General features: G+C 46.0%; 3 protein-coding genes across 4 annotated transcripts in view; 1 reads left to right on the top strand and 2 right to left on the bottom strand.

Moving 5' to 3' along the window:
* LOC144483231 (uncharacterized) overlaps positions 1-13,185 on the bottom strand; it is a 192,866-nt gene extending 179,681 nt beyond the window's left edge. The window contains exon 1 of the mRNA XM_078202005.1: positions 13,162-13,185. The gene's annotated coding sequence lies outside the window, so the exon portion shown is untranslated. The remainder of the gene's footprint in view (positions 1-13,161) is intronic.
* LOC144483229 (uncharacterized) overlaps positions 671-21,147 on the top strand; it is a 43,182-nt gene continuing 22,705 nt past the window's right edge. The window contains exon 1 of one of the 2 annotated variants that reach the window (XM_078202000.1): positions 671-1,652. In XM_078202000.1, coding sequence (XP_078058126.1) covers positions 805-1,652 — 848 coding nt within the window. In that variant the 5' untranslated portion in view covers positions 671-804. Of the gene's footprint in view, positions 1,653-18,000; positions 18,085-21,147 lie in introns of those variants that run through there. The other variant, XM_078202001.1, reaches the window with a different exon arrangement.
* Positions 6,564-21,147, bottom strand: part of LOC144483237 (uncharacterized) — a 284,523-nt gene continuing 269,939 nt past the window's right edge. The window contains exons 2-3 of the mRNA XM_078202015.1: positions 9,978-10,066; positions 6,564-8,678 (exon numbers count right to left, since the gene is read on the bottom strand). Of these exons, the coding sequence (XP_078058141.1) occupies positions 7,705-8,574 (870 nt within the window). The 5' untranslated portion in view covers positions 8,575-8,678; positions 9,978-10,066 and the 3' untranslated portion in view covers positions 6,564-7,704. The remainder of the gene's footprint in view (positions 8,679-9,977; positions 10,067-21,147) is intronic.

Here is a 21,147-nt window from a genome sequence, read left to right as displayed (position 1 = left end):
GGTTTCACAGTAACTTCATTACAGTGTTGCTGCAAGCCTTACCTGTGACTAATAAAAATAAACTTTAACTTTCTTGTCCGTGCTCGTGTGGTCCTGGAGAGGGAGCAGACAGTGTTGACTGGAACACTCGATATCTTCCACAACTCAGGGTACAGAGTGTCTCACAAACACTGGAAACAAAGTTCTGGTTTAGTTCAGATGAAAGTTCGATTGGACCACAAGATTTGGGGAAACAAGATTTGATATAATATTCCATGGAAACTAGAATTGTTTGTTCTGAATTTCTATCCTGTGCTGACAATGATACTGACTCTGTCAATGTCTTTTACAAGGTCCACAAGGGTGATGAATTTGCAGATGGGAAATGGAAACCAAACATCACATCAAGATCTGACAGAGTCACTCAATTCATCAGAACCTGAATACCATCGACCTTTAAATGTGGAAGGAGAAATGTTTGTCTGTTCTGGCGGTGGGGAACAATTTCAAACATCAGTGTGACTGGAAAAGCACCGAGACGCAGACCTGAGTGAGAGTGAACTGACTGGAAAGAGCTTTAACCAGTTACACAGCCTGAAAGAAACATCACACCATTCACAGCAGAGAACCATAAGACCATAAGAATTAGGATCAGGATTAGGCCATTGGACTCATCGAGTCTGCTCCTCCATTCAATGAGATCACGGCTGATATGATATGACAATCCAATTTTCTGCCTTGTCCCATAACCCTTAATAGCCTTACTTAGAAGCAATACACATGTTGTGTGTGGACAAGGCTTGAACAGACAAGAACACCCGCACCATGGAGAAACCATGGAAATGTGGGGACTGTGGGAAGGGATTCAGTTACCCATCGCTGCTGGAAATGCATCGGCGCAGTCACACTGGGGAGAGACCATTCACCTGCTCCATGTGCGGGAAAGGATTCATTCAGTCATCCCACCTGCTGACCCACCAGCAAGTTCACATTGAAGAGAGGCTTTTTAACCATGCTGACGGTGATCACAGCTCTAAAAGCCCTGAGGACCTGGTCACGCACCAATCTATTCACACCGAGAAACAGTTCTGCTGCTCTTACTGTGGGAAGTTATTTAAGCGATCACAGAATCTCATTGAACACAAACGCACTCATACTGGGGAGAGGCCGTTCACCTGCTCTGTGTGTGGGAATGGATTCACACGATCATCCCACCTCGCTACACACCGACTGGTTCACACTGATAACAGACCTTTCAAATGTACTGAATGTGAGAAGAGTTATAAAACCACAAGTGATCTGCTGATACACCAGCGAGTTCACAATGAGGAGAGACCATTCAGATGTACAGTGTGTGGGAAGGGATTCACTCTGTTATCCAGCCTCCAGAAACACCAGCGAGTTCACACTGGGGAGAGGTCGTTCACCTGCTCCTTGTGTGGAAAAGGATTCATTTATTTAACCAGCCTCAGATCACACCAACTTGTTCACTCAGATAAGAAACCTTTCAGATGTTCTGAATGTGAGAAGAGCTTTAAGACCTCAAGTGTTCTGCTGAGACACCAACAAGTTCACACTGGGGAGAGACCGTTCACCTGCTCTGACTGTGGAAAGGGATTCACTCGCTCATCCAACCTGCAAACACACCAGCACATTCACACCGGGGAGAAACCGTTCACTTGCTCTGAGTGCAGAATGGGATTTTCTCACTCATCCCACCTGCTGAGACACCAACACACTCACAATGGAGAGAGACCGTTCACCTTCTCTGAGTGTGAGATGGGATTCACTCAGTCAACCCATCTTCTAACACACCAGCAAATTGGCAAGTGTCTGGAGGAATTGGATTCTGCTGTTATTGCTGCTGTTAATCACATCCAGGACTGAACCATGTTCATTCTGACAGTTGGGGTGTGTTTTCGCTGATGTTAGTGATCGCTATAACTGGGCTGGAGTTTATTACTCTGGATAAATGTCAAATTAACTAATATTGTTTAAGACACAAAGCTGAGACCTTCATTTCTTCAGGACAAGAAAAGATTAATCAATGTCTTGTTACCAATTGCTGCATTTTTGTGACCTTTTCTCCTTTCTAGTTCTAGATTATTTCAGTTTTCATACCTTGTTACTCTCCTGGACAAGTCCCAGCTCCCCATACCCTCCAGAGTGTCTTTCCTGGCCTTGGAATCTATGGAAGGCATCAGTAACACATCCGCGATCACCAAACACAAATCACAGTTGTTTTCACTGATCCACTTCTTTCCCCAGTCATTCAGGATGGTGATGTTTGTGGAGCTTTCTCTCTCTGTGATTTGTTTAATTGTCCTCCACCATTCACGACTGGATGTGGGGGGACTGCAGCTCTGATCTGATCCGTTGTTTGTGGGATCGCTTGGTCCTGCCTGGGACATGCTGCTTCTGCTGTTCAGCGTGCTTATAGTCCTGTGTTATAGAATCACCAGATTGGAATCTCAGTTTTAGGGTGCCCAGTGCTGCTCCTGACTTGTTCTCCTACACTCCATCTTGAACTAGGGGAGGTGATGACTTGGTGGTATTATTGCTGAACTATTAATCCAGAAACTCAGCTAATGATTTGGGGACCGGGTTTCGAATCCTGCCACATCAGTTGGTGGAATTTGAATTCAATGAAAAAAATCTGGAATTAAGAATTTATTGATGACCATGAAACCATTGTTGATTATCGTAAAAAACCCATCTGGTTCACTAATGCCCTTCAGGGAAGGAAATCTGCTCTCCTTACCCGGTCTGGCCTACATGTGACTCCCTCTGAAATGGCCTCGCAAGTCACTCAGTTCAAGGGCAACAAGGACTGGGCCATAAATGCTGGCCATCCAGCAATGCCCATTTCCCACGAATGAATAAAAAAGAATTTCAAGTTGAGGACTCCCAGGATGACTCACTTGCACTGTCCACCTCTGTGCTGCTCCCTCTACTCAGGTCTGAACTGCTGGTAGGACAGGATATTCTGGCAGGAAGAATAAAAGGGAAGCAGATTATCTAAATGGTGAGAGATTGTCGAGCTCTGAGATGCAGAGGGATCTGAGTGTTCTGGAGATTGAATAAACTGGGATTGTTCTCCCTGGAAAGACAGAGGCTGAGGCGCGACCTGATAGACGTTTATAAAATTATGAGGGGTGTGGATAGGGTGAACAGTTGGGAGCTTTTTCCCAGGGAAGAAATGACAATTACAAGGGGAACAAGTTCAAGATAAGGGGGAAAGGTTCAGTGGAGATGTTGGGGGAAGTCTTTTTACACAGAGGGTGGTGGGGGCCTGGAATGCACTGCCAAGTGAGGTGGTTGAGGCAGATACGTTAGCGACATTTAAGACTTATCTGGATAGACACATGAACAGATGGGAAATAGAGGGATATAAGCGGTTGGTCTAGATAGGACAATGTGATCAGCGTTGGCCGAAGGGCCTGTTCCTGTGCTGTTCTTTGTTCTTTGCATGAATCACAAAAAGCTGGTAAGCAGGTAAAGCAAGTAATTAGGAAAGCTCTCATTTGTGAGAGGAATTGATTACATAAATATGGAGGTTATGCTTCAGTTATCCAGAGCACCAGTGAGACCACATCTGGAGTACGGTGTACAGTATTGGTCATCTTGTTTAAGCAAGGAGGTAAATACATTGGAAGCAGTCGATTGACCAGACTAATGCTAGAAATGTGTGGATTATGGGTAAAGCTTGGACAGGCTAGGCTTGTGTCTGCTGGAGTTTAGAAGAGTAAGATAAATTTGATCGAAACATGGAAGATCCTGAAGGGTCTTGACAGGTTGATGTGGAGAGGATGTTTCCTCTTCTGTGAGAATCTAGAGCTCGGGGTCCCTGTTTAAAAATAAGGGTTCGCACATTTAAAACAGAGATGAGGTGAAATATTTTCTTTCAGAGGGTCGTGAACCTCTTCTGAAAAGGCGGTGGGAGCAGAATCTTTGAATATTTTTAAGGCAGATGTAGATAGATTCTTGGCAAGCAAGTGGGTGATAGATTATTGGGGCCAGGCAGGATGCAGATTTAAGGTTACTATCAGATCAGCCCCGATCTGATTAAATGGTGGAGCAGACTCAAGGGGCCAAATAGCCGAATCCTGCTCCTTGTTCCTGTGAGACATTGGCAGTAAGATATGATTCAAAGTATGACTCAGCCTGTTGCTTGACTGAACTGTTTGACTGTAGGAATAGTCATGTTTAATAGTTTGTAGCTTAGTTATGTGTAATGATCAAGTAATTGAAGGTTATTAATCAATTAACCTGATACTATATTCTGCTTAATTATAATATATTAGTATCATGTAACTGGCTTTGTCTGTCGCTGCATCCTTATTTGACAAGTGAAATACATCACATGACCCGAGGTCGGTGTAAAGCTACACTTTTATACTTTAATTACAGAGTCCTGTGGATCCCATCAAATCTGGATGAGCTGAGGTCTGGAACTGTTAACTCCTCAGCCATTGACAACAACAGTTATACTTGAATTAGAGGCCATATTGTGCGAAGAAACCAGCTGTGAAGTTTCAAACCTTCAGCATTGTGTCATAAATTAGTTTAATCTTTTAACTTTTAATATCTTAAAAGAAGCAATCACTTTCCTTCACACTATATAACTATCATTGGTTTGAAAAATTAAAGGTTTCAGTTTAATTTTCATAGTGCAGTAGTTATTCTGACTCATTAGTTTTGAACATTTATCAATTGAATGTATCATACTGTATTTGTGTTTCCTGCTATCTCAGTTTTACACACTGATTTGATGCCACTTTCTTTGGATTTCAGATCTGAAGTAACTTTGTAATTTATGTATTAGTTTAAGGCTGTGTGTCACTTTGTGTCCTTTTAATTAACTGTGTTCCAAGCTCTGGCAACCACTACAAAAACCAGCAAGCACTTTCTTTAACCAAAATATACTGATAGTCACTTGCCCCAATGAGAACTCTACAGGATTTCTACACATCAATGAGACATTTGAGACAATGAACCCAAATGTTAACCATTAGGATTTGACACCATGAACTTGCTTTTCTCAATTAAGTGACAAAGAAGATGTCTTTAGGCCTCCATTATCTCAGTACAAAGCCATAAAATTTAATGAAATCACAGAAAAGGCACGTGGGGCAAACTCTGAAAGTAACTGACACATTAGAGGGCCAGTCGGGAGATTGCAGGAAATGATCGGTAGATGACCATCACCATTAAGAAACCAATCAGAAACTGATTACACACCACCTAAATCAATCAGGGACTGATCATGGTGAACCAGAGTTCAGGAACACCATTGATCGTGTACAGGAGCTGTGTCTAGAAAGGGTTAATAACCATCAGCTTGCAGCTGCCCAGTTCACAGCTCAGAGAAGCTGAGCAGGAAGAAGATAGACGACGTCAACAGAACAAGAAACAGCACCTCAGTCGGCTGGAAGTTGTGAGCCAGCGTTACAAAGTGAACTGACTGCTTCCACTGCCTTTGTTAAGTTTTGCATTTTGTACTTCTGTGATTAACTTAGTAAATTCTGTAAAGCTTGGAACAATATTTGCACCCAGTATGGTCCTGTAGCTAGTTGTAAATGAAAGTCCCTTTTAGATCAGCTCTCCCAACTAAACCCAACAATTGTAATTGACTTTAAGTCTTACATTTAAGTTGAGGTGAACCCACGTCTTTCAGAAAATCTCTGCCAACTTTGGCACAAGCCCCCAGCTGTTCGCCGGGAATTCTTCGCAGGATTAACCTGGGAACAGTGTGCGTTTATCATTTCTGGAACCTAGGTCAATGCGGGGGGGGGTCAGTCTGGTTTTATCATTGACTCTTCTGTAGCAATTTGACACAACTGAATAGCTTGCTCAGGATAGAGAGCTCTGAATCTAGGATATTATCTCTGTTCTGCAGAACAAGTAACTATACTCCGTCTATTATTGCAGTGCTGTAATAAAGTCAGTTAAAGACAATCTGGTGTTGGGAGTTTGATTATCTGATGTATGAAACCACAAGATTCAATATTTAGAGTCAACAAGATGAACAAGGAAACACATCAGGGCCCAAAACTACAGCTGGATATTCACAGGAGAAAGTCTGTTACCCAACATGTTGAGTGGACAGAACAGAGAAAGGTCCCAACTGTAAGAAACCCTCCAAACATTTGTAAATATATTTCAAATGTTGACAGGTCCCAACTCCCAGTTTCCATTCAATTGAAATCAATGAAAGATCTGAGACAGACAGTTGGGTTGAAAGCAGTGCGGGGCCCACATGGACTGAGAAAACAAATCCAGGGACCACTTACACCAAGACACCAAATCCAGGGACCACTTACACCAAGACACCAAATCCAGGGACCACTTACACCAAGACACCAAATCCAGGCAGCATTTGCACTTTGGAGTTGATTTATCAGGTAGAAGTTGTTTGCAATAAATCCCCAATTTTAAATTAAATCTACAAGATTTAACTATCTGGCCAGAATGAAAATTCTAATTGGTAAATTCAGAAGATTTATTAACCATTAAAAGGTCGAAAGGTAACAAGTTAGAAAGATAAAAAGCAAAGTTTGAATCAACAGTGATTGACAGGAGGAGGAGAAAGCTCATCTTTAACAATGAAACAGACTTCTCACAACTTTCCTCGGTTGATCAGGCCAAAGACGTGAAATGATCATCAGACATGGTGGATAACATGTTAACAGAATGGCGACTCAAAACCTTTATTTTTATCCCTTCAACTCACATTTGCTTAACTCAAATTAGCCACAGTATTGAACGATAATTGATTAACTTAATTGTCTGATTGGCCCCTGACACCTACTGGCATCTCCTGATGTCTGAGTACAAAGGTCTACTGAATAAATGAGACATCCTGAGTAAGGTCCCATTCATTCCCAACTTAACGTAACTTGTCAAAGCCATAAATGTTTTGTGAGCTCTACCTTATCTTTCTAGATTGGCTGGAAAACATAATTTGACAGTTCTCATGATTTATGAGCAGTGTACTTAAAATCATATTATTTATTATAATAAAACATTACAGACTTTGTGTTACAGGTTATATTACCAGTCTGACAAGTACAACTATTAAGTGCTGATTCTTCAATTGTCTCAGAATGAAGGTTCTTCACTTCACTAATATGAGGATGTTAACCCGAGGGTCCCGTCTGCTCTCTCAGGCAGAGGTGAAAGATCACACGGCTTCTATTTGGAAGGAGAGGAGGGAGCTCGCCCTGCTGAGACCAATATTACCCCTCACCCAATCTCCCTAAAAACAGAACACTGCTCATTATCACATTGTTGATGTGGTTTACCCCGCTGAGACCAATATTACCCCTCACCCAATCTCCCTAAAAACAGAACACTGCTCATTATCACATTGTTGATGTGGTTTACCCTGCTGAGACCAATATTACCCCTCACCCAATCTCCCTAAAAACAGAACACTGCTCATTATCACATTGTTGATGTGGTTTACCCTGCTGAGACCAATATTACCCCTCACCCAATCTCACTGAAAACAGGTCACTGCCCCGAACCACATTGTTGCTTGTGGAGGCTGACTGCGCACAGAGATGTCCTGAGGTTGTGAAAGGTGCTACATGAATGCAAATTCTGTCGACTCCAGCCCAGTTACTGTACTTTGCAGCAACATCATCAACACTTCCCCAATGTCATGATGAATAAGGTTCAGTCCTGAATCTGATGAACAACAGCAGAATCAGAGCAAAGCCGTCATCTGTGAACTCGCTGGTGTTTCACCAGATTGGATGATTCGGTGAATCTCTTCCCACACTCGGAGCAGGTGAACGGCCTCTCCCCAGTGTGAATGCGCTGGTGTGTCAGCAGGTGGGATGATCGTGCAAATCCCTTTCCACACTCGGAGCAGGTGAACGGCCTCACCTCAGTGTGAATTTGTTGGTGAGTCAGCAGGTTGGAGGACTGACTGAATCCCTTCCCACACTCAGAGCAGATGAATGGCTTCTCCCCAGTGTGAACTCGCTGGTGTACAGTGAGATGAGATGATCGCCTGAACCCAGTCCCACAGTGAGAGCACTGGAACGGTCTCTCCTCAGTGTGAACTCGCTGATGGGACATCAGTTCACCAGAGCTTTTAAAGCACTTCCCACACTCTGGACATTTAAAAGGTCTCTTGTCAGTGTGAACTCGTTGGTGTGTCTGAAGGTGGGTTGCTGTCCTGAAACTCTTCCCACACTGTGAGCAGCTGAACAGTGTGTACTCGGTGTGAATGCGCTGGTGCTCCCTCAGTCCGTGTGGGCTTTTAAAGCTCTTCTCACAATTGGAGCATTGAAACTCTCTCTTGTCAGTGTGAACTTGCTGGTGTTTCAGCAGGTGGGATGAGCGAGTGAATCCGTTTCCACACACCGAGCAGGTGAACGGCCTCTCCCCGGTGTGGAGTCGCTCATGCAGCTGAAGGCAGATGAACTGAGCGAATCTCTTCCCACATACGGAACAAATGAACGGCCTCTCCCCGGTGTGTCTGCGTCGATGAATTTCCAGCTCAGATGGGGATCTGAATCCCTTCCCACAGTCCACACATTTCCACGGTTTCTCCCTGGTGTGAACGGTGCTTTTTGCTTCCATGTTCAAAGGCCGATGATATTCAAGTCCTGATGAATCGAGTGACTCTGTCAGATTTTGATGTGATGTTTGGTTTGACTTTCCTGATTGTGAACCTTTCAAATATTCTGTAAAATGAATTTAAGACAGAATCAAGGAAATATAAAAGAGAACCCACAAAAACACAAAGGCAGGTTGTGAAATTGAGCTAAATTAATCTTGTAATTTGTGGGGCCAGCGCTCGGAAAAAGTGACCCTGAAAACTGCTGGCATCTCATAAAAACCCAACTGGTTCACTAATGTCCTTTAGGGAAGGGAACCTGCCACCCAGTCGGGGCTTACACAAGACTCTGGCTTCCATGGGAGGAGAGAGAGAGGTGAAGGAGGGTAAAAAAGATGAACTTCATAGATCTGCAACTGAATTTGAATTTTGAAAGAATCTCCCAAACCCATAACTCCACCCACTGGAAAGATAAGAGCAGCCGGTGCCTGGGAAAACCATCACCTCCAAGACACACACCAGCGAGTTCACACTGGGGAGAGACCAGACTCCTGCTCCACATGTGAGAAAGATAGAATCGATCATCCAATCAGCTGACACACCGGCGAGTTCAGCAGTGATTACTGGGCTTGGATTCTGCTGTTGTTGCTGCTGTTAATGACATCCAAGACTGAACTCTGTTCATTCTGATAGTTTGGGTTTGTTTCTGTTGATGTTTATAATCTCTGTAACTGGACTGGATGTTTAATATTCTGGAACTTGGCTTGTTTTACCTTGTGACCCTTACTCTTCTAATAAAGTATCTTTCTTTGGTCTGTAGCAAATAGTGATTTACTTGTAATTTTTTTCAACTTGAGTCAGAGCAGAGGAATAACCTCTCCCTAGTGTGAATTTGCTGGCGCACTGTGAGGTGAGATAATCGCCTGAACTCAATCCCAAAGTGAGAGCACCTGAACAGTCTCTCGTCAGTGTGGACACATTGATAGGATATCACTTCCCTGGAACTTTTACAGCTCTTCTCGTAATCTGGGTAATTAACAAAATCACTCAAGTGTGAACACGTTTGTGTGTCATATGGTGGGATGACTGAATGAATCCCTTTCCATCTCTGGAGCATTTGAACAATCTCCCCCCAGTGTGAATATGTCAGTGAGCCAACAGGTTGGATGATGGAGTGAAATCAGTCCAATACACAGAGCCGGTGAACAGCCTCTCCCCGGTGCACGATGAGCTTCCAGCTCAGACGGGTAACTGAATCCCTCATCACTGTCCTCACTCTTCCATGGTTCCTCCCCAGGATGTTTATATTTGTAGCTCCTGAGGCCAGATGATCAACTGAAGCCGCGTCCACACAGAGAACAGTTTCATCTACTGTGAACAATGCTTTTTCCTTCAATGTTTAAAATCCGAATGATAATCAAGTTACCGTTAACTGGGCAGCTCCGTCAGATCCTGATGTGATGTTTGTTCGAAGATTCCTGACTGCAAATCCTCCTCTTCTAAAACTCTGTGACACTGAATTTAAAAGAAAAAAAAAGTGAGAGAGAACCCACAAAAACACAAAGGCAGGTTGTGAAATTGAGCTGAATGAATCTGGTAATTTCTGGGGCCGGCACTGGGAAAAAGTGACCATGAAAATTCTGGAGTGTCATAAAAACCCAAGTGATTCACTGATGTCCTGCAGGGAAGGGATTGAATGTCACCCATTCAATAGGATCATGGCTGATCTGACATTCCTCATGTCCACTTTCTTGCCCTTTTCCCGTAACCCTTGATTTCCTTAATCAAAAATATACACAAGGGCTTTGCCCCCACAGCTCTCTGTGGCAAGGAGTTGCAAAGACTCTTAACCCTCTGGGAGAAGAAATTGCTCCTGATCTCAGTCTTAAATTGGCACCTTTTATTCTGAGACTGTGCCCTCTGGTCCCAGACTCTCCCATGAGAGGAAACATCCGCTCAGCATTTACCCTCTCAAGTCCCTTAAGAATCCGATATGCTTCAATGAGATCACCTCTCATTCTTCTAAATTCTAATGAGGAGAGGCCCAACCTGTTTAACCTTTCCTCATAAAACAATCCCTCCATAACGGGGATAATCCAAGTGAATCTACTGTGAACTGCCTCCAATGAAATAATATTTTTCCTTAAATAAGGAGACCAAAACTGCTCACAGTCCTCCAGATATGGTCTCGCCAGTACCTTGTACAGCTGCAGCAAGACTTCCCTACTCATATACTCCAACCATGGTGGCACTGCAGTTAGCACTGCTGCTTCACAGCGCCAGAGACTCGGGTTCAATTCCTGGCTTGGGTCACTGTCTGTGTGGAGTTTGCACATTCTCCCCGGTTCTGCGTGGGTTTCCTCCGGGTGCTCCGGTTTCCTCCCACAGTCCAAAGATGTGCAGGTTAGGTGAACTGGCCATGCTAAATTCTCCCTCAGTGTACCTGAACAGGCGCCGGAGTGTGGCGACTAGTGGATTTTCACAGTAACATCATTGCATTGTTAATGTAAGCCTACTTGTGACAAATAAATAAACTTTACTTTACTTGAAATAAGGGCCAACATTCTATTAGGCTTCCTGATTACCAACTGCACCTGTGTGCTGGGTTTCTGTGTTTTGTGCAGAAGTCCCCCAAGTCCTGTTGTGTTGCAGCTTTACAGTCTTTTCCCCATTTAAATAATACTCCCCTGCTCTCCCTTCCAAAATGAACTGTTTCACATTTTCCCACATTATCATAGAGTCCCTAACAGTGCAGAAGGAGGACATTCAACCCATGAGTCGCACCAATTCTCTCACATAGTATCTTACCCAGAGCCTCTCTCCCACCCTATCCCCATACCCTCACACATTTACCATGGCTAATCCATCTAACCTACATGTCTTGGGACACTAAGGGGAAATGGCCAACCCACTTAATCTGCACATCTCTGGACTGTGGGAGAAACAGTAAGAAGTCTCACAACGCCAGGTTAAAGTCCAACAGGTTTATTTGGTAGCAAATACCAGAAGCTTTTGGAGCACAGCTCCTTCGTCAGATGGAGTGGATATCTGTTATCAAACAGTGCAAACAGACACAGAAATCAAATTACAGAATACTGATTAGAATGCAAATCTCTACAGCCAGCCAGGTCTTAAATGTACAGACAATGTGGGTGGAGGGAGCATTCAACACAGGTTAAAGAGATGTGTATTGTCTCCAGACAGAACAGCTAGTGAAATTCTGCAAGTCCAGGAGGCAAGCTGTGGGGGTTACTGATAATGTGACATAAATCCAACATCCCGGTTTAGGCCGTCCTCATGTGTGCGGAACTTGGCTATCAGTTTCTGCTCAGCGACTCTGCGCTGTCGTGTGTCGTGAAGGCCGCCTTGGAGAACGCTTACCTGAAGATCCAAGGCTGAATGCCCGTGACTGCTGAAGTGCTCCCACACAGGAAGAGAACAGTCTTGCCTTGTGATTGTCGAGCGGTGTTCATTCATCCGTTGTGGGAGAAAACCAGAGCACCTGGAGGAAACCCACACAGACATGGAGGAAAGCTGCTGGATTATCATAAAAACCCAAGGGGTATGCTGATGTCTGTCAAGAAAGGAAATCTGGCACCTGGTCTAGAGTGGAGACAGAGAGAAGTAGAAGGGGCCGGGGTGAAGGAGAGGGATTTTATACATCTAGAACTCAATGAGAACTTTGACAGAATCTCCCAAATCCTCAACCTCCACCACCTAGAAGGACCGAGGTAGTAGGTAGATGTGAACACCATCACCTCCAAGATCCCTCCCCCCCCCAACTCACACACAATCCTGACTTGTCTGACATCCAGTACTAAAAGAACTGAAACTTCTTTCATATAAACACTGGGAAGACTGAACCCATTGTCTTCAGTCCCCACTACAAACTCCACTCCCTCGCCAGCAACTCTATCTTCCTGGTAACTGTCTGAGGCTGAACCAAACTGTTCACAACCATGTTGAAATATTTCACCCCAAGATGAGCTTCCAACCACATTGCCACATCATCATCAAAACCGCCTATTCCCATCTCAGTGACATCGCCCGACTCCACCCCAGTCTCACTTCATCTGGAACTCTCATCCATTCCAATGTGACGTGGAACTCAAGGGAATGGAACTGACCAAATTGCTCCACAGAGAGTTCAGTAAGTATCACAACACTAGGTTAAAGTCCAACAGGTTTATGTGGAATCACGAGCTTTTGGAGCACTGCTCCTTCCTCAGGTCACTCACCTGATGGACTTTAACCTGGTGTTGTGAGACTTCTTACTATGCCCAACCCAGTCCAATGCCGGCATCTCCACATCATGGCTACCATGGAGAGTTAGCATGGATTTAAGTTGCCAAATGCATTTCCTTCTATGTTGTAATCTCTGCATCACTGGAAATTGATAAAGCAGCCACACTGCTGTATATTTCAAGACAAAAAATATGGGATCATAAATAACATATCTCTCTCCCATACAAATTTACTGTTGATTTAAATGTTAGCCCTCTTCTGGGAAAACTGAATTGTGAACATTGGGTAAGAGGCTACCCTATTAGCCAGATAAACTGAGGGAACTAAAAGATGTCAATGTCTTTGAGAGAGAAACAAAAATATACCTGGGCCTAGTCCTGTTCCTGAATCCGGTCTTCATCTGTAACCTTTCCAGAGTCTGCTGCCTCCCTGGATTCACTTCCTTTCCCTTCAGTTGCTGCAAGTCCCCAATTTCCCCCAGAATGAGAAAAGAAATGGAAAGGGGGAAACATTGATTTCCTCCCAGATGTTGCCCAGAGGAGGGAGTTTGGACAACTTCCGCATTGTGACGTCCATAATAGAGCTCTGCCTAAATCAGCCAATAGGAATCATTCTGCTCCGCGATGACGTCTCCGGTGCGCAGGCCCGGGCGCGCGGACCCGGGAGCCCCGCCCCCACCCATTGTTCCCCCTCCCCCTCCACCTCTTCCAGCCACGGTTTCCAGGCAACCGGCTGACGGCTCCGGCCAGAGCGAGAAGCCGCGTATTGATCGTCCCCTCCCTCGGCCCGGGACTGCGCATGTCCAAGGGAGAGGGGAAGATGTGCATGTGCGGGGGGGAGCCAACCTTTTGACCTGCTGCTGAGGTGTTGGCCAATGGAAAGTTGGAGGACCGGACGTTCTCTGGTCCTCCAGCCAATCAGAGCTCCCCCATTGTCTGAATGCGGAAGTGGACAATGAGCTTGTTCAGCTGCTCATTCCTGCCCAGCAAAGCTGCTGCTGCTCTCTCTCTGAATGAAGATTGCGCTTCAGACAGACTCAAACTTCTTCTGTCTCTCCAACATCTGTGAGTAAAACACTTTCTTTTCTCCCCCTTTCCATTTCTTTTCTCATTCTGGGGGAAATTGGGGACTTGCAGCAACTAAAGGGAAACGGAGTGAATCCAGGGAGGCTGCAGACTCTGGAAAGGTTGGCCCGGGTCTCTCTTTCTCTTAAAGACATTGACATCCTTTGCTCCCTCAGCTTGACACGCTGATTTGTCTGGCTAAAAGGTCCCTTTCCTAATGTTCACAATTAAAGGGCTGGTTTCCCCAGGTGATGGCTGACATTTAAAAGAACAATAAATTAATATAGGACAGAGATATGCCTTGTGTTGTTATATTGTAGATTTGGTATAATATTTATGGTTCTGCAACAAAGTACATTTATTATTATTTCTCGTTTTGTAATGTAACACTGAAGCAATGTTATATATTTTCACTCATCGAGTCATTACAGCGCAGAAGGAGTCCATTCAGTAACTCGAATCCATGCCGACTCTCTGTCGAACAATCCAGTCAGTCCCATTCCCTTTCTATATTACCTTTCCCCTGCAACTTTATTTCCTTTATGTGCCCATCTAATTTCTGAAATATATTAAAGGGGACAGTAAACTAATACAGGACAGAGACGTGCCTCTGCTCCCCATAGCCAGGAACTGATAGCCTGCTCCCTTATATTGTATATCATTCTCTCTGTATTGCTTGTTTCCTCTGTTTCTCAGCTTTTATCTTTGACCACCTCATCTTTCTGCTTTTTAAAATCTCTCTCAGTTTTTCTCTCAGTCTTTCTGTCTCTCCTTTCCTCTGTATCTTTCTCAGGCTTTGTGTGTTCCTATTTGATCAAGATGTTCAAAATCAGGGAGAGTTTCTGATTGATTACAGAGGGAAAAACAGGGAGAAAAGCAGAAAAACCCGGCAGGTCTGGCGGCATCTGTTCAGAGAGTTAACATTTTGAGTCCATATAATTCTTCAGGGCAGGAAAAACATGGGTTATCCATCTTAGATCAGGGAATGTGCTGGGGGAGATTTAATAGAGGTGTTTAAAATGACAAATGATTTATGATAGTGTCAATGGAGAGAAATGATCTCCCAGCAGCAGGAGGGTTTGTCGATGGAGAGAATCGATTTCCCCGGTGCAGGAGGGTCTGTAAGCAGAGGATACAGAGATTTAATTTAATTGACAACAGAATTGGAAGGGGTGTTAAGGAGAATGTTTTACACAATAACTTGATATGATCTGGAATGCACAAACTGACAGGTGCTCGAAGCAAGTTTAATAGTAGCTTTCAAAGGGAATTGGATAAATACTTGCAGAGGATAAATTGGCAAAGTTATGGTGAATGGGATTAATTAGACAATTCACTCATCTTTGTGACATTCTGAATGTATCTCTCCTAAGGTTTTAATATTTGATCTTTTCGGTAATAATGTGTCTCAAACAGAAGATTTAAACACTGAGTTTGATGAGCTGTCAGATCTCTTTCCTGTGTGTCTGTGTAACTTGCGAACTAGAGATAACCATGAGAAGAAACTGATTATTTTCAGTTCCTCTAACAGATTCCCCTCAGATATCAGAAATCCCTGGAGTTTCCCATGTCCTCATTATTCTCGCCTCGAGTATAACAGCTCTCAGTCAGGCCGAGTCAGTCACATGTGTCTCTGTCATGATGTTTCCACTTGTATTTTATCACTCACCTCCCAGTGACACTCACCATAACACAGACACCTTAAAATATCATTGTTCCCTTGCACTTTGTCCTCCTATTATAATCAAATGTTTGTTGGGCCTCTTGTCTCCCTTAATGTCAGATTACCTGCAGTTAAAATGACCTCAGAGACACTGAAACTGCCGTTGTAAAATACAGCAGAATTGGAATAACAGACAGGTTATTGTCCGATAATGACAGTGGGGCAGAGTAACACACACCGGAATTTAAATACATCATATCAATAGACCATGACTCACTCACACTATCAAATGAAACCTAAACTTTGGTTATGGTGCACGAGATACTGACTGTATTACCATTACATTGGATCAAATGCTGTGTTCACTAACATACTGCAATGTGACTCTAAATATTTTAACAAACATTGTATTTGTTACACTCAGAGTAAGTCAGTGCTTTGCTGTGTTGTCTCTGTGCCCCATCTCCACTCTGATTGTATTGGAGCCTGTGTGTGTCATTGTTACACTGAGACTCTGTCACTGTTATTACTAATGTGGAGATGCCGGCGTTGGACTGGGGTAAACACAGTAAGAGGTTTAACAACACCAGGTTAAAGTCCAACAGGTTTATTTGGTAGCAAAAGCCACAAGCTTTCGGAGTCTTAAGCTCCTTCTTCAGGTGAGTGGGAATTCTGTTCACAAACAGGGCATATAAAGACACAAACTCAATTAACAGAATAATGGTTGGAATGCAAATACTTACAGCTAATCAAGTCTTAAAGGTACAAACAATGTGAGTGGAGACAGCATCAAGACAGGCTAAAGAGATGTGTATTCATAGAATCATAGAAACCCTACAGCACAGAAAGAGGCCATTCAGCCCATCGAGTCTGCACTGACCACAATCCCACCCAGGCCCTACCCCCATATCCCTACATATTTACCCACTAATCCCTCTAACCTACGCATCTCAGGACACTAAGGGCAATTTTAGCACGGCCAATCAACCTCACCCGCACATCTTTGGACTGTGGGAGGAAACCGGAGCACCCGGAGGAAACTCACGCAGACACGAGGAGAACGTGCAAACTCCACACAGACAGTGACCCAAGCCGGGAATCGAACCCAGGTCCCTGGAGCTGTAAAGCAGCAGTGCTAACCACTGTGCTACCGTGCCGCCCCACTGTCCAGACAGGACAGCCAGTGAGACTCTGCAAGTCCAGGCAAGTTGTGGGGATTACAGATAGTGTGACATGAACCCAATATCCCGGTTGAGGCCGTCCTCATGTGTGCAGAACTTGGCTATCAGTTTCTGCTCAGCGACTCTGCGCCGTCGTGTGTCGTGAAGGCTGCCTTGGAGAATGCTTACCCGAATATCAGAGGCCGAATGCCCGTGACCGCTCAAGTGCTCCCCAACAGGAAGAGAACAGTCTTGCCTGGTGATTGTCGAGTGGTATTCATTCATCCGTTGTCACAGTGTCTCCATGGTTTCCCCAATGTACCATGCCTCGGGACATCCTTTCCTGCAGCGTATCAGGTAGACAACTTTGGCCGAGTTGCAAGAGTATGTACCGTGTACCTGGTGGATGGTGTTCTCACGTGAGATGATGGCATCTGTGTCGATGATCCGGCACGTGTTGCAGAGGTTGCTGTGGCAGGGTTGTGTGGTGTCGTGGTCACTGTTCTCCTGAAGGCTGGGTAGTTTGCTGCGGACAATGGTCTGTTTGAGGTTGTGCGGTTGTTTGAAGGCAAGAAGTGGGGGTGTGGGGATGGCCTTGGCGAGATGTTCGTCTTCATCAATGACATGTTGAAGGCTCCGGAGAAGATGCCGTAGCTTCTCCGCTCCGATGAAGTACTGGACGACGAAGGGTACTCTGTCCACCTTGTCCCGTGTTTGTCTTCTGAGGAGGTCGGTGCGGTTTTTCGCTGTGGCGCGTCGGAACTGTCGATCGATGAGTTGAGCACCATATCCTGTTCTTATGAGGGCATCTTTCAGCGTCTGGAGGTGTCTGTTGCGATCCTCCTCATCCGAGCAGATCCTGTGTATACGGAGGGCATGTCCGCAGGGGATGGCTTCTTTAACGTGTTTAGAGTGGAAGCTCTCCACTCACATTGTTTGTACCTTTAAGACTTGATTAGCTGCAAGGATTCGCATTCCAACCATTATTCTGTAAATTGAGTCTGTGTCTTTATATGCCCTGTTTGTGAACAGAATTCCCACTCACCTGAAGAAGGGGCTTGAGGCTCCGAAAGCTTGTGTGACGTTTGCTACCAAATAGACCTGTTGGACTTTAACCTGGTGTTGTTAAACTTCTTACTGTCATTATTGGACAAGCAGCAAATCACCGTCACAATGCCCGGCTGATTGACGGCAGCGCGGACCAATGGGAAGAGGGGACAGTGCGAGAGGACCGACCTGGAGCTGTCGGTCCTCCAGCCAATGGGAACGAACGAGGGGCGGGGCCAGCTTTGACTGGAGCATGCGCAGTGTGAGTAATGACGATGGGAAACGGCTTTTGTTCTGGGCTCGGAAATCTGTTAGAGGTGATTGGAGGTACGGAGAGAGCAATGGATCGTCCAGGTGGGTGGAAACGCTGCGTAAGCATGTTGTGTAAGCCGCAAACCGCGGAAGAGAACTTCCCGGACCCAGTTTGTACAGAGAAGGGCTGCAGCTCCTCGTGTTCGTCCCGGGTTAACGTTCGCCATCTTTATTGGGGGCAATATGCAGCAGTGCGCACGTGCGGCCGCCATGTTTGTAGAGGGCAATGTTGTCAATCAGTGGGAGGGGCTTGTTCCCCAGTGCTCAGAATGGAGACAACTTGTCCATCAAACTGCATCAACCCTCTGAGTCCCAATGTCTTATTGATGAGGCAGAGCGGTGGTAGAGAAGGAGAAAAGAAAGGAAAATAAAAACAATAAATGCTGGAAAATCTCAGCAGATCTGACAGCATCAGTGGAGAGAGAATAGAACCAACGTTTCGAGACTGGATGACCCAGAGTCAGAGCTTGTACACGTGTAAACAGAGCATGTAAACTTTGACACCTCCATGTACCCTTGTACACTTCTATCAATCTACTTTGCTCCAAGGAGAACAACCCCAAGTTATCCAGCCTAACATTGTAACTATAATTCCTCATCCCTGAAACCATTTTGATAAATCTCCTCTGCACCCTGTCAAGGAGCCTCACATCCTCCATAATGTGTGGTGTTCACTGGTTTGCACAGACCCAGGTATTCTGTGTTCCTGTCTGTGATCTCATCACATACTTACAATTGCACAGTGACATCACCCCCGCTCCCCGGGGATTTCCTCAACTGGGAGATTTTTCTCTGATGCCAATGCTTCTGATATCTTTCCAGCTGCAGGCTCCAGCAGGAGATTTTAATATTAAAATCAGTTAAATTGTTTCAGAGGTGAGTGTTTGTGACCATTCACGGGCGCGGGTTCTCGTCATAAACCAGCTGCTCGCCTCCATGCTGTGGTACCGGCTGGTCCCTTTGACCCCTCCCCTTGGCTTTGTCGCCAATATCCAGAGAACCCTCCTGCGGTTCTTCTAGGGCAATCGACTGCACTGGGTCCCTGCTGCGGTCCTGTATCTCCCGCTTGAGGAGGGCGGACAAGGTCTGGTGTGCCTCCGCACTCAGATAGCGACCTTCCGCCTCCAGGCTCTGCCGAGGTACCTTTACGTTGAGCCCCCTCCACAATGGTGTGCCATATTTCTTCTGCCACTGGCACGGCCTCAATTATGACGTGCAGCTCCTGCATATCGAACTGGGGCGTGCTTCGACCGCCCTGCAGGAGTTGCCCATCTTTTACCAGGACCTCCTCACCGTCTGGAACACGGTCGCCTCGCGATGCAGCTCTCCCCCGTCAGGAGTAGCAGCTCTCGTGCGAGAGCCGCTGCTCAGGAATCCGCTCCTCCAGCCGTATGACTTCAGGTGGCTGGCGGAGAGGAGGGCTGTGGACGCCGGGGTGACCAGAATCGGGGACGTGCTCGATGGCGGAGGAGCGGGCTGGATGGGCCCCCGCGTGCTGGCTGAGCGCGTGGGGACGACCATCCGGCACGCGGCCAAAGCCATCCTAGACCTTAGGACGGTCGTGCTCGGCCCCGAAAGTGCACTCAAACTCGAGGCGGCGCAGGCGTGCGGTGGGATCCCGCCCGAGCGTTCCCCTGTTCGGACAGAATTCCACATTAGCCCAAAACTTCAACCCTCCTCCTCGGGTCAGGTGCCCCACAGCCTGAGCCGCCTTGTGGAAATGTCCTCCGTGCCTTTTTCTACCGCGCGGAGGCGTTTCCTGTGCGGGCTGCTGCTGCACACCTTCCACTACCGCCTCCTTGCCTGTCGCCCGGATACACCTTGGCGGGCCTTGTTTCCGTAGAGGTCCCTCTACGGAGGGATTGCCCCAATTACATCGGGGACCTGGGGTGAAGGGTGATGCATGCAGCAGTTCCGCACAACCGTAGGATTCACTGGTTCACGGGCTATGAAGCTTGCCCCTTCTGTGGCCTTGTGAAGTCCGTGGACCATGTCTATGTTTTGTGTCTTAGGTTGCACTTTCTTTTTGTTGGGGTCGGGATGGCGACCTCCTCGTGAACCTGCTCCTGGGCCTGGCGAAACGCGCCATTTACCGGTCCAGGCTGCGGGCGATCGAGGGGGCCGTCCATCCTGACTGTCTTCCCCTCTACCGCGGCTACGTTCACGGCTGGGTGTCCCTGGAGAGGGAGCATGCGGTGTCCACGGGCGCGGTTGACGCCTTCCGCGCCCGCTGGGCACCGCAGGGGTTGGGGTGCGTTATCGACCCTAATAATCACATTTTAATTTGATGTTTTTAAGTTTCCTTTGTACTTTGATTTCTGTTCGGACTGTTCTCCCTCCTTTTGGGGAGCTGCCCCTTTTACTTTGTCCTGACTTAATCTGAGTTTGTTTATTTGTTTTGACCAAAAAGAGGCCAACATCTGTGAGTAACACACTTTCTTTTCTCCCCCTTTCCATTTCTTTTCTCATTCTGGGGGAATTTGGGGACTTGCAGCAACTGAAGGGAAAGGAAGTGAATCCAGGGAGGGTGCAGACTCTGGAAAGGTTGGCCCAGGTCTCCCTCTCTCTCTCTCTTAAAGACATTGATATAGAAACAGAGATGATAGGAGCAGGAGGAGGCCATTTGGCCCTTCGAGCCTGCTCCGCCATTCATTATGATCATGGCTGATCATCCAACTGAGTAGCCTAATCCTGCTTTTTCCCATAACCTGTGATCCCATTCACCCCAAGTGCTTTATCCAGCCGCCTCTTGAATACATTCAATGTTTTGGCACCAACTACTTCCTGTGGTAATGAATTCCACAGACTCACCACTCTTTGGGTGGAGAAATGTCTCCTCACCTCCGTCCTAAATGGTCTGCCCTGAATCCTCAGACTGTGACCCTTGGTTCTGGACTCCATCGGGAACATCCTCCCTGCATCTATCCTGTCTCGACTTCTTAGAATTTTATAAGTCTCTATGAGATTCCCCCCTCATTCATCTGAACTCCAATGAAAACAATCCTAACCTGGTCAATCTCTCCTCATACATCAGTCCCGCGATTCCCTGAATCAGCCTGGTGAACATCCTTTGCTCCCTCAGCTTGACACATTTATTTGTCTGTC

The sequence above is a fragment of the Mustelus asterias genome, unplaced genomic scaffold (genome assembly GCF_964213995.1).
Source record: "Mustelus asterias unplaced genomic scaffold, sMusAst1.hap1.1 HAP1_SCAFFOLD_50, whole genome shotgun sequence".
NCBI lineage: Eukaryota > Metazoa > Chordata > Chondrichthyes > Carcharhiniformes > Triakidae > Mustelus > Mustelus asterias.
Note: the sequence above shows the minus strand (reverse complement) of the source record. Positions and strands in the feature narration are given on the sequence as shown.